This window comes from Oxyura jamaicensis, chromosome 12 (assembly GCF_011077185.1).
Source record: "Oxyura jamaicensis isolate SHBP4307 breed ruddy duck chromosome 12, BPBGC_Ojam_1.0, whole genome shotgun sequence".
NCBI lineage: Eukaryota > Metazoa > Chordata > Aves > Anseriformes > Anatidae > Oxyura > Oxyura jamaicensis.
The window spans coordinates 4,800,641-4,814,876 of record NC_048904.1 but is presented as its reverse complement, the minus strand read 5'-3'; the positions used below and the strand labels follow the sequence as shown (position 1 = coordinate 4,814,876).

General features: G+C 37.9%; 1 protein-coding gene across 4 annotated transcripts in view; it reads left to right on the top strand.

Annotated features, from left to right (window-relative positions):
* Positions 1-14,236, top strand: part of ATG7 (autophagy related 7) — a 112,055-nt gene that overhangs the window by 47,779 nt on the left and 50,040 nt on the right. For 2 of the 4 annotated variants that reach the window (XM_035337590.1, XM_035337592.1), the window contains exon 19: positions 13,002-13,092. The exons of 1 other annotated variant lie outside the window; for it this stretch is intronic. In XM_035337590.1, the coding sequence (XP_035193481.1) occupies positions 13,002-13,092 (91 nt within the window). Of the gene's footprint in view, positions 1-833; positions 971-13,001; positions 13,093-14,236 lie in introns of all 4 variants that reach the window. One more of the 4 variants, XR_004754087.1, reaches the window with a different exon arrangement.

Genomic DNA, 14,236 nt, shown 5'->3' with positions numbered 1-14,236 from the left:
TTAGTCCTGTCTAAAACTGAAGCTTTTCTGATGTGCACCTGACTACTCTGTTGAGATTATTTTTACTGATGTGGCACACTTCTGGAAGTGAAAACTGGCCCATTTATTAATAAATCCCACAGACAAGTTTGTTCTATAGTTGAGGAAGAATCATTATCACTTTCTGCAAAGCTTACTTCTTAAGGGTACTCATTTTCTTGTTGCATTTTTTTCCTCAGAAATACCTGCCATTGTTCTTTAAGGCCCAATTAAGCCAACTGACCAGGCTTGTGCTTGCTTTAACACCTGTCAGTACTCTTGGTGCACAGCGAGCCAAGCACCTATTGCAAAGGCTTGCTGGGAGGAGCGTTTAGGGCATAAAGTGAATTTTTTGCATGAATTCACTAACTTCAGTAAATTGATGTAGTTGAATTTCTTTACAAAGTTTTTCAGGTGCATCCTGTTTTCAGAAGTACAGACACCTAATTTCCCTCTTCTCATAACGTGGCTCAAGTACAGATGTCTTACATTGGATTTCAAGTCCTGGATGACGTGGATGCTTAAGGGAGATTTGCTTTGTGTGCTATGCTCTCTGCTTTTGTCAGGATGAAAGAAAAACATATAATAAATTTTTCACTGTATTATATGACTGATTAAAACACAAGAAGTGGTAGAACTCTTTGAATTGAAAAGGATCGTAGATTCTGGAAGAAATTAAACCACAAGCAGAGTTTTCTGAATGAAAGGGATTGTGCTTGTAAAGGTTGGTGCCAGCAGGTTGCGAGGTGTGTGTTATTTTACCTTAGTCACTTTGTGCTTCGGTTCTTTTTTCTCTCTCATCACGTGGTCCTTAGCACCTGCAGTTTCTGTATCAGCTTTGCAGTCAGTGCGTGAGCCCCGTTTGGCATTGACAAGATGCCCTTGCTCTGCTGGCTCACCGGTATCCCAATCTGCAGCATTATGCAGATTTGAACTCTAACCCCTTAGAAGGGTTAGCAAAAAATAAAATAAAATGCTAGCAAATGCTAGTCAAATACATTGAGCTCCTTGGATAGGGGAAAATATAGAAAACTTCTTTTCATCTGATTTTACACTTAATGAAGCTTGTGCCCAATTATTTTCTCAGCCGTTTCTTGGAGCAGAGGGCTTAGTTGTATAGTAGTAGGCAGCTGGCATTCCAAGTGAAATTTGTGCTTGTCAAAATTTGGAAGAAAGTTCCCAATTTCCAATATACTTTGCTACTAAAATGTCCTGCTTGCTTCTGCGTTACATTATGCAAGATATTATGCAACAAATATGTAACGTGACTGGTAATGGGGCTGAGCCTTGGCATCCCAGCCCCCTTCTCTAATGCCCGCACCGTTCTGCACTACAGCTGGAGAGGTCGCAGCACAAAACGTTGCCTTTCACAACAGGTCTGCCTCCAATCCTGATGAAGCAGCAGGATTAAACACAAGCCAGGCAGGCTGGCAGTAAAGTCTTGTGGTTTTTTGTTTTTGCAATTGGTTGGAAACAGAAGTGCTGAGGTACTAGCAGCCAAACTCCTGTTCTTACACCTGCCATCAGAGTGGTTCAAAAGAACATTTATTAATACGCTGATAGGTGTTTATATTTTTACATGCATATGTATAAATATATATGAATACATATTCAAATATATATAATGCATATAAAGAATTTGTGAATAACAGTAATGTTTAAATAGCAAAAACAGACAAAACAGAAAAACCCGACTTCAGCAATATTTTAAGTAACTGTTACTTAATTTTTTGTTTCTGTTAACCAAACAGTATTCAGAGTTGGATTTTACTTCATGTTATAAAAATTTGCTACAAGGAATACTATGAATAGCTAGACCAAAATTAATTTTTCTGTGACCCTGGGCTTTTTAATCTGATTCATTTCATGAGATGCTCACTTTGACAGATTCAGACCTGCCCTGGAATCTTTTATTGATGTGCTTTCTTTTAGGAGATGTTGTTTGTTTGTTTGTTTTGAGTTTTCTCCTGTCAATTAGTGTCATCAGCTTTCTTCACGCATCAAACAATATTTACAGATCCTCAAATAACGGTAAAACTTTTTGATTAAAAAATTCCTGTTGAACAGTATCCACCTGGGAAATGTGTCTTGCTGACAGTGGATCTTAAAATCCAGGTAAATTTCCGGTGCATTCTGGATATTCTGCTTTGCTGTTACATGCATAGAACAGATTGAATAAGTCCGTCTTTTACCACTCAGTTCTGCTGAATCTATGCTATTTCTTCTGTGTAAATTTTGCCAAGGAGAGGAAATCTTCGCATCAACATGAAACAGTTCAAACTGAGTTTTATAGCCTTTGAACAGGCCCAAGAATGTTATTTATACTGATACTTTATGCTGCTGTTTGGAAACTCTTTGAAGAATTTAGAAATACCTGTGGGGTGTTTCTTATTTTTTTGTACCAAAACATGATCTCTTTGTCTCTCCCCTCTCAACTCTTCGGATAACTTTAAGTTTTGTTACGGATAGTAATCAAATGCTCTTCCTGGGACTTCACTTGTGTCAGCAGGAGATGTGTACAAATACTCATGTTTCTTGATATATTTGAATAAATATATATTTGTGCCTTCAGGACAAAGGGGCCCGCATGCAGTCATTCTACTTAGGTGACTGCCAGCAGAGAGCAAGCGGAAGGACAGGTGATTATAGGGTTGTACACAATAAAAAGATTTCTTTGAGTGTGCTGGCGGCTTCAAGGTAGATCTTACGGATGAGAGCCTGCCAGTCATTGGAGGTAAGACTTGTGTACGACCAGAGCCTGGAGTGTTATAGTTATGAACGTACTTTCATCAGTCAAGGCACATTAATGTTGAAGTTCCAAAGAGATTTTAAAAGCAAGGACAGCTATAGAAATACTGTCCATATCACTTCAAAAGAATAAATAAATATACATTGTCATAAACGTCCTTTGTGACCTTGTCTCAAAACCTTGAAACAGCCTTGTAAAATATTTGTAATTGCAAATTATGACTTGTAAATGCTGACATCCTTCAGTAAAAGAAACTACTGAGCAACAGCTTGGATTGACAGATTTATTAAGCTTGTCTAGTTATTAGTGAAATTAATTGAAGCTCTTTGCAAATGCAAATGTAAGAATGAACGCTTTGGGCAGAGATAGAGAGATGGTGAATATTCAGCATAAAGACTTTCTTACCTAAGTTGTTGTTGTTATTGAGCTGTCTTTTTAGTTTAAATATATGGGAAAAAATGAGACTAAAATCACTAAAAGGAATGGAATAGTTGATGGTTGACTCATACTGACGTGAGTTAGTAACAGCTGGTAATTTATCTTACTTTTTCAAGGATTATACTTAAACTGTGAATTGCTGTCATAGTGCCAAACGTTGATAGAGTTTAAATCTCTCTATATAAATTTTCACAGTAAATCTCGAGTAGCTATAAAATAGTATATATAGTGGCTAGAAAGTACTGCTCTGAGTAAACTTAAAATTGCATCAGTTTTTATAAAAGGGGTAAAAAGTTGTGTGACAAATAGCATTTAGTGCCTTGTTTTATGTTTTAAGGCTATAAATAAATTAGCCTTAGTAATGTAGCACCTTTGAAGGTGCTATGAAATAGCTGTGATATTAATATTTAGTCTATGTTCTTCATAATGCATGTGTAGCTTTTGAGTTCTGGCTTGTGCAGGTCATAACTCAAAATTGTTTGTCCTCTTTATAAACAGTATCGATCAGTGGAGGTTAGTGCTTTAGTACTGTTCTATGTCAGACATGTTCTACCAAGAAGGGTCAAAGTATTTGTCTTTCTCATGCTTCCTGTTTTAACAGTATCAGCACCTCAAATACAGTTTCAAGGGCATGCTAGTTTTCTTTTTTATTAATGAATTGCTCTCATTAGATCAGTACATAAACTTGCAACGAGGAATATTTGCACTGATAAAGTAACACTTTAGGATTATAGAATGTTTTTAGTTGATCGTGAATATGACACAAGAAATTCTAACGTAACTGCTATAAGGAAGCTGTAAATCTGATAAATGGATGGATTTGATGTCCATAGAAACTAGTCATGCCTCTAGAGAACTCTGTACGCTTGATCACGTTTTTTCCTATTGTGTTTCATAAGGCAGGAGGAGATGTACTCCCTGTTTTCACATGTAATGGTCCATCACAATGGTTTGGCATTAGTATGAATGGTTTCAGTATTCTGGCATTATTTCTTTGCCAGTTTCTGATGTTACTAAGTGAAATATTTGCAAATGATCTCTTGAGGTCCCTTCCAACCCCTACAATTCTGTGATTCTGTGAAATAACTTTTGCAACTGAAATAGATAATCAAACAAGTGGGGACTCCGTACTTCTAAAGTGAGTCCCGAGTCTAGGCATATACTGCTATGCCCCTGAGGACTTTTGCAATTCAAAGTCTGTGAAGAATTCATAAAAATGATTTAAAATGTCTATTAAGCAGTTAATGAGAAAGTAACGAGGCCCCAGCTGCTACGTGTGGCAGGAGAGGTCCTGAAGAAGTTGTTTCTTGGAGTTAACCTGAGATAGGGCATGAAATGTGAGCAAGTGTAGCACTACGCTGTCACCATGTTAAACAGCCTCCATCCCTCCTTTTCGTTGTCTTTGGACTTGAAGTGCAGTTCTTCTTGTGTAACAGAGGTAAAACCTTTTTCTTCAGGAACATTCTGATACTTGATCGAGGCAGAAGTGCTGCACATCTCTGTTGCGTAGTGCCTTCGTCTCATTTGCTATGTTTCGATTTCACCTGCCGGTATATAGGTAAGAAAACAGACGTGCATGTTTTGGCTGCTCCATTAGTGGGCATAGACACAAGATCTACTAGTCCAGGCATAAAATGTAATCCCATATAACAGGTGATCAGAGGAATTCAAAACTCAGCTAGGTTGCCCATGGAGGTGGAGGTTGGCAAGTGCTTTTGCTCCATATCCCTAGAGATTACTCAGAGTTTTAAGATAAAGCAGTTCTGAACAGCCGTGCCTACAAGCTGGTATGGGATCATTAAGTGGCGTGTCGCTTCAAAACATCCAAGTTATGTACATGAATTTCCTATAAATTCTTGTCTAATTTGCTGAGTCTGGCACCTTGAAATTTGTGGGGAGTTACCCACTGAGATTGTAAAATCTTTCTTCATAATTGGATCCAAATGTTTTTGGCTCGTAGTGTGTTCTCTCCTTGTACTCTGTTTCCTCTTCTTACTACCAAGAAGGGGACTAGTACTTTAAAACACTAACAGTGTTTTTGAGAGAGATTTGTTACGTGGCCAGTAAGAGCCACTGATAACTTTAAACCTTTAGCAGATTTTATACTCAGTCTTCTCAAAGTCTTGCTTAAAGTGGTAAAATAACTCCTCCATGTTCTCAGTGATGCACTTCAGCAGTCGGATTGCATCAAAAAATATCAAAAATGTGGTAACAGACTATAACAATAAAAATAATAGTGTGCAAGTCTACCTTTTACCTTCCCCTCTCACTTTCTTACTACTTCACATATACAGAGGAGAGTACCCTGATACATGTAGAAAAATAGGTCATAAAATATATAGCAATTTATTTGCATTATTTCACAATTTCTGTATTTAGTTACATTATCCTAATGTTGAACTGTCCAGCTGCCTTGGTGTAGAAAATGCCTGGCAGATGTTGATTTAGTTTTATTTGAATGTTGACCCAAACCTACATTCCCATCACCTACCTTTGTTGTCCCTCTGCATCTGCCTGAGAGAATATTTTTGCTGGTTCAAGTGACCTTTGACCAGTGCTGCTGTCAAATTCCTACATCCCTGTTCTATTAAATCAAGATACCATTTATTCCTCTTCTGAATGCTGAACATTCAGTATTTTCCATGTATTTGGGGTGAGGCTGCAAGGGTCTAGGCAGTGGCAAGCTGCTGGAAGTGTGCCTAACGTACTGTACCCAGTCCTTTCATCTCGCAAAGATCCAGGGTGCCCCCAACTCCCGTCACTGCTTGCCTTGCTAGATTTATAATCAAGACCTGACAGTAATCCTGATGAGATTTACTGAAAGTAAATGCCACTGAGGTCACCCTGTTTAGTGAAGACGGTAACCATAAGATACAGATGAAAAAGAAAACCCATGAATTGTCAAAAGTACTTTTTGTCTTATTACAATTGCGTTCAAGAATCCCTGGAGTAAAGTTTTGAAGAATAGCTTTCTAACATTTTAGTAATCTGCACTAATTAAAGGTTCATTTTGTGATCCTATATTAAAAAAAAAAAAAAAAAAAAAAAAGCTCACAGTCAGTGAGAAACTGAAGTTCTTGAGTTAATGCTCAAAATACTGAGCAAGAGTGTAACTGGAGAGGAAACTGTGATCGTCTTGGTGCAGGGCTTTCAGCCCCCTTTCTTTCCCTTCCCAGGATGCTGACTTTTCCTTGCCCGTGCTGTAATCGGTTTTCCTTCCTTGTGGGTTTGGGGATTGGCAAAGACAAGAAGAGTTTTTTCCAAAATATCTGGCTAGTTTTTGCAGGGGTGGCTTTAATAAAACAAAACTGTCTTTTGGGCAAGGCTACAGTTTTGACCTACATATATCAAATTAAAGTAACAGTTTGCAAATTAGGAAATTAGGATTATAATCTGCATGGTTCCTTTTGGGGGGGGGGGGAGTACAGGGAGGAGTGATAATTCTATTCTCAAAAGATTTTCAAATTATGTTGATTCATTTTTTTCCAAAGGAAAACGTCTCCACTAAAGAAGGGAGAAGTAAAAGAATTTAGGAATGAAATCTCTTCCATTCCAGTATGGTTTGTTACAATGAGGAATGAATAGACTGTTCAAGATGCATTCTGTTATTCTCATGTGAAGAATAAGAAATTACACAACACAGACAAACATGCTGATAAACTTTATTTTATAATTAAGAACATAAATTATACAATGTGCATCTCAGTGCAAATGAGCAGTTGCAGAGTATATGGGCCCCCTGTAGATTGAGTAAAAAAGAAAAAAAAAAAAAGAAAAAAAAGTTTGCTGCTGGACAAATTACTACCAGATGCAGATTTCAATAAACACATACTGTTGTAGCCTTACCCAAAGGTGCTATGAATTTCTTGAAGCAAGTCTGCCTCTGCATTCACTAAACCATTGAACCTTTGAATGTTGCTGGATGTACTGTATTGTGTAAGTGCTCACCCTTCCCCCTGTATTTAATGTACTTGTCTTGTAGACTTTTAAATGTTGTCCTTAAGAGTACTGAAATGTTAACCATGTTTGCATTCTCCTGACAACTTGTATTTTCTCTGGAAACGTCTCCAAAACTTCCCTTATGGAGTTATGTAAGAGAACTTGTGCTATCAATTATCACATATTCAAAGCTCATTGGTATTTTATTATTGTCATCGTTTAATGTTGACAAGACCTTTCTGTACAAACAGAAGTAGCTTTTTTTTCAACTTGTAAACTAATGTAAATATCGGTGGAACTTTTTGTTCATAGTAAATGAAGTAAATAACTGTAATGCCAAGAGTTTTTGAAAAATCATGCAGACTTCTCACATTTTAATGGCAGCGATTGCTAATTCATATTCACATACTGACAATCAGAGAGAAAGTATCACAAATTTTAATAACAAACCATCAACATAAGACTTAGTCCTCTGTAGAAATCGTGTATGGAAAACTCTTTGTATTAAATTTTCAAAAAATGTATAAAATTTATTAGGGTTAGGGTTTTTATGAAGCATGAAATAATTTTACCAGCCTGATTGTTTAAACATTTGCATCCATATTGCTACTATAAAGCAAATATTGTTGGCTAAAGTTGGCACTAGTTTTGCAGAGATTTATAAAACATACATGGGAAATGTCTGCATGCAACAGCAGATTTGAATAACCCTTAAAATGAATACTGAGCATAGCTCTGACCATCCTGAGCTTTCTGTTTGTTTCTGAATAGTCTCCTGTTGTTTACCCTTTAAGGAGTATCTCCGCAGAATGCTGATATTTCCTTTGCTGTATTCTAGTTCAGGTTCTAGTGAAGTTTCTTTTTTACAATCTCTTTTTCGTGAACGCATAACTTGGCTTCTAGCTGAAATGTGCTTTGCAGCGTACTTGTTTTGTGTTTATGGAATTGGCTGGAGTCCTGGAGAGCCCACCCGATAGCTTAGCAGGGACAAAAATATATGACCAGTTTCATAGTTAAAACCCAGATTTGATTCAACGATTAGTCATTTTGTGCCTGAGAAGACACAGATCACTTCAGTGATCAAGTTTTTCGTAGCAGTGACTTTGGTGGGTTGATTTAGGTGCAAATTGGAGAAATGTCCTCTCCTTGAAAATGGAAGTCGCATCTGACCTCAGGAAGAGGCATTAAAATTATTCATAAAGTATGTGTTTCTTGCTTCATTTTTAGGTTGTGTGAAATCACGTGGGCTAATCAGTAAATGTAAAAAATACGTAGGTAATGATACAAACTGTTACTTAGATGGAGGTAACATCTAAGATGCTTATTTATTTTTCTGTAGCTGAAATAGAAAGAAAAGTCGGGGAAATAGAGAAGGGATGCAGAAATAAACCTGTGAAGTACATAGACATTATTTTTCAACCTCTCAAGGGATAGAGGGGTTAAGAGATACCATTTTGAAAGGGTCTATGTTGTTGAAATGTTTATTTATCTAAGTGTCTACTGAAACAGCGTGCCAACAATAGCAAACCCAAAATGAAAGTTAAAAAGAGAGAAAACTACTACTGGAAGAGAATATGAAGCCATAACAGAGCTATTTAACATTATTACAGTGCAACAGCTGTTTTTGCTAATGTTTCTTGGTTATTTTAAAAAAAAAAAAAATCTAAGTTCTAATTCCCTTTGTCTTCTTACTTTGAGTAACTATAGTATATGAAGTTTGCTATGAGTCATTCTTCCCACAAATACTATTTCTTTGAATAGCCCTTGTAAAAACATGCCTTTCATATTAATTGTCTTAGTTGGCAACTGCGTAGCCTTTTTTCTTCCTGGGTGAGTGATTTATACCTACCGATCTCTGGATCTGCCTCATGCTACACATGGAGCATGCCAACCTAGTGGTAATATTATGCTGCACCTATGATTACTGTACTTGCATTTTGAAAGAACAGAGTTGGATGGTAGAGTATATCAATCACTGAAATTAGCTTTCTCTCTTTCTTCGCAGGCAAATAACTTTATATGTAACAATTTTTTCTTACTGTAGATCTTGTACTTGTTTTCAGAAGATGACGCTCATTACAGAGAGGCTTCATTTTAATTCTCAGTAACATTCAAAAAGGACGCTGGACAAAGAAGGGGCAAACGCAAACTAAGATGTTATTTCCAGCCTCCAAAAGAACCCTCATTGCATGACTTTTGCTCACTATAAGAAATACTAAAAAGAAATACGGAAGTTAAATGATGAAAGTTCATTCACCTAAAGAATTAAAAAGCATCTGTTGTAGCTTTCATACGCGAGTGGCTGCTGAGCAGTCTATTTTAACTTCAGCATCATAGGCAGTCGTGGCAGTATTCTAAAGAACAGCCGTGGTTGTAGGCTTTCTAGTTGTTTTTGTAATACTTCAAATTTCTCTGATGGCACAATGTAACTGCCATGCCCTATGGGAGAATTCTGTAACAAATTATATAGACTCACTAGGTTTGTCCAACTGCGCTAGCATGCACTCATGACAGCAGCATGCGTGGGTATTGCCATGGTCATCAACTGCTCCAGCTGGCTTCGGTTGCTGGAAGAAAGGGGCGGATTATCTGGGGACAGCCTTTGGAGTGAGTCCAAACTGTGAAACGCAAGCTCACCCTTTTTAGTGGGGTAATGAAATCCTTTAAACATTGCTTTTCTTGCTTCGGGTTTTGCTGGGTTGGGGTTGGTTTTGTTGGGTTGGTTGGGGCTACGTTTTTGATATTTCTTGTCTCTGGATTTAATCAAGAGGTTAGAAGTTGGATCAAATTGTTAAATCCATTTAGTATGTAGTTTAATATTGGTTAATATGTGCTTAATACGTAAATTCATGCTTGTAGATTACTTTTTAATTACTCATTCTTCATTCTTGCTAAAGTAACAATAAAATCTTGGTTATAGCTGAAAGGTGTTGATGAGGTTCAAGGAGCTGACAGTGACTTTTCTTTTTATACAGTGGAAATTAGAGATGGTTATGAGGGATTTTGAGTGGGAAATGAGGTAATACTAACTGTTTTTTTATTTAAATGGAGGCATAAAGGTCACAAACGTCATTTTTCCACTAAGAAAGGTAACACAAACAAGGATGGTCATTAAAAAAGTCACTTTATAATGTAGCACATCTTTATCTTATAAGTAATAGCTGGTGGAAGGTGTTACATCAGTTCCTAGGACAGTACTAGAGAAAGGTTATTGTGTTTGGAAAATTGCAAAGACTTAAGCTTAGTTATGAAAGAGGAAAGTTTGTTTTCATCAAGAAATTTATAAATAGAATGAATATTGTGACTGCTGAATGTTTTGCTTTCAAAGGAGAGTGATGTTCACCAGCTCTAGCATAAAATCTGCTATCCTTTGTTCTGATTTTGAGATTTTGCTTTGCTCTCTTCTGTGCAAAAGCAAAGCAAACAACTTATGTGGCAGAGAAAATTGGTTATAGAACAGACAGTCTATTTACAAATGCAATTTTAATTTGAAGGGATGAGGTAAGAGATTAAAACAGTACCCAGAAAGTTGCAATGTTTTTTGTTGTAATAAAAAACAACTTGACAGTCTAGGTCTTCATTGCACTTGTTTTTTTTTTTTTTTTTTTTCTTAATTTCCTGTGGGGCTTAGTATATCTGTTTCAAAAAGAGCATCAAGACTACTCTAATTTCATATTTAAGTATGGGATCTGATTAATACTTCAGGCATGCAAGGGAGCTATAACATTAATACTGTTGTTACTGCAGCGAGATGCTATTACAGACATCACAAGACTTGTTATACAAGGAAACACGATTACTCTGGATTAAAGAAGTTGCCAAAGGCTTGAAGGATTTATAAGTGCTGCTGCTTTGAGTTATATATAACTTCATTATTTTGTTGAAAATGTTTAGATCTAGAATTAATGAAGCACAATAAATGCTGATGAAATGAATCAGCAGGTTTGACAGCCTTTAGCTGATGCTGAGCAGATGATGAATTTTACTGTAGTATTCTTTAAGCCTCAAAATTGCTAGATATTTACAGAAAGTAATAAATTCAGCATTTGCACAGAGAAATGAAAGCAATGTTCTTTATAACTGGAGTGACGCTGCATCTGGTAAGACATGAGGAAACAGTGCCAAGTTGTGCCAGGGGAGGTTTAGACAGGGTATCGGGAACAATTTCTTCACAGAAGGGGCTGTGAAGCCCAGCAACGGGCTGCCCAGGGCGGTGCTGGAGGCCCCAGCCCTGGAGGTATGGCAGAGACGTGTGGAGGTGGCACTAAGGGACGTGGTTTGGTGCTGGGACATGGCAGTGTTAGGTGGGTGGATGGTTGGACTAGGTAACCTTAAAGGTCTTTTCCGTCCCAAATGATTCTGTGGTTCTCTGCTGTGCTTGAGAATTGACATGAGCAAGGCCTCAATTTAAGAATGTGTCTTAATGGACTGATTGTAGAGCATGTGAGAGAGGAAAGGGGTCGGTGACCTCCTGGTGGAGGTGTCTGTGGTCCAGGTCTTGGGGGGAAAAGCTGGCGATAGCAGTCATCATCTGCGGAGGGATGAGGAGGACACAGGAGGACGTGAGGGGCGATGTCAGTGCGCTGGCTGCGTGTGTCTGACCGAGAGCAGGACTGAGGACCACTGAAAATCTGAGCTGTGCTGTCCTGGGGGCAGAAAAAGGGATTGACAGCTCTTGCAGTTTGAAAGAGGTCTGGGGCTTGCTGAAAGACTAGGTAGGCTGAGCGAGTTAGTTGTAAATGTTTGGAGATTAAGGGGGACAGAGAACAGGGTTTGCAAGCCTCAGGCAAAGAGGAAGTGGGAAAATGTGGCTTTTGAAACAAAGGACCTAATTTTGGCTTTTTTTCTGCAGCATCTCCAAAATTTAGTCACAGTGTTAGTGTAATTAGAAGGGACAATGAAATGTAAATTCCTCGTGGCACTGCTGTGTGCTGGGTTGCCGCAAGGTCCCCGTTTTGTGTGCAGTAAGAGTTCAGTGAATGCATATCATGTCAGTTTGATCGCTCCATTAATCTCAGCTGTACAAAATTGGCTGTATTTTAAAATAGCTTCATTAACCCAGCCCAGACACTAGTGTGACATACAGTAACTTGTTGCAGGCAGCTGCATCCCATTCCAGTGTACGAAGCCTGCAGTGCTGCAGAGATGTTTCAAAGCGATTATTATTTTAACATCTGGTTAATTACGAATTATTTATTCTGATGTTAAATTTAGTAGAGCAGTCATCATTTGCTGTTGTTACCACGACGCAGAATTGGCGTGGCATGTATTAATGTCAGTGTTAGTAAATCTGAATGAGAAACGAGCAGTAACCAATGATGAAAGGCTTTCCAACTCTGAAATAGAATTACTGCATTTGTTTCTTACAGGCAAGACTATAAAAGGAAGATATTTAATGGCAGAAATTGTTTTTCAGTTCCATTTGCTCTGTAATGTGACTCAGGAATTCACTTCTGTAAAACTATGACTAAGTCCCTTTTGCCTTTGAGGTATAGACCTGGATGAAATCCAGTAGAAGATGGGATTTCAGCAAACTGGAGGAGTTCTTTCCCGGTCTTTTTAAATTTGCTTTTAGGACAAAGCTACATCAAAAGTCAGAACAGATTCCTCATGTAACTATTCCTTGATCAGGTGGGTTTTTTTGTTTGTTTCTTCAGATAGTGTCTGATTACTAAATTAATCTCTCAGCATTATTAAAACGTTCCCCTGCTGAACCAAGCCTACAGTTTTTTGTACATGTTGTCTTTTGTTCCTGTGGAAATGTTAGGTTTTATAGCAGCAGAGCAAATCCCTGGATAGATACAGCAAAGAGAGAGAGTAAAAAGGAATCCAGATAAATATTGTGTAGTTTTTTCAGGTGAAATGCTTAATACATGCCAGAGTGTTTGCAAGTGATGTATCAACTCCTGGTAATGGTATCCTATTTGTGAGTTGTTGGGGGATTTTTGGTAAGGTTTTTTGTTTGTTTGTTTTCTATAAAGAGAAGACGGTGTGTTCTCAGTCACAGTCTGCCCAAGCGACTGTTTTGGAAAGTCTGCCACACTCAGTTGTGTAATGCGTTTGAGACACTCCGGTGCGTTGTGTGTGTTTGCAGTGACAGTAAAGGTAAGCAGGTAGAGGAGCACCGAGCAGGATCATCCTGAACTGCACGAGCGCTGCTCCGAACAAAGCAGCCGACCCACCTGGCTAGCCCTGAGTGCTGGTCTGGGGGGAAGTTCATACGCCTTAACGCTTAGGGACCAAAGTGTCTGCAGAGGCGGCCATGTGGAGAACATTTGCTGCTCTGGGATTTTGTATGCTGACTTGCAAAACCTACGCTCCAAATTGCATTGAATACATTAACTTCGCATTTCTTGCTTCACGCTATACAAGGCATCATGGAGTCAAAACCTTAAGGACAGTGTATTTGCTCTGTATGTTTTTGGAGGTGGAGGACAGGGAAGAAGAGAAAGGGTCTCCTGCCAATATTATATGTTAGTGGCAAGTAGAAAAAATCTGTTAGTCCACAAAGAACAACAGCTGGAATTTATCATGTCTTGCAAGCTTTCAGCTAATTTTTCTCAGTGTATCCCACCCAAAGGTATTTTTAAAACTGTTTGGACTAAGCTCTTTTTCTCTCCCTTGTGCTTATATTAACATAGTCACAGATGTTGTTACTATGCAAACCACTATTATTATTATGTTTTTTCTTAAATACTTTCCTGGTTTCCCTTTTACTGTGACAATTTTGTTGTTGTTGGGAGATGGAACTATTTCATTCATGGGCCACAAATGTTTTCTTTTAAGTATTCAAAGTGTCTCATCATTCTATTGTGTTTTTCCAGTTTACTATAAAATGCCAAAGTCCTATTCCAATATAGTTTTGTTTAAACCTTCCACTCTGGTTATTTTTTTAATTTTCTCAGTATTGCTTTAGTTTTTCAAGATGTATCATCACTTTCATTCCAGTGATGAAATTATGCTTTCTCATTGACTTACTTCAATCCCATCTGTTGTTAACTATGTGTTTAACTATATCATAACACTTTTTTTTTCTCATGTCCTGTCATAGATTAATTTCTCTGTTTGATTCACTCCCCGCAGCATTAGCTT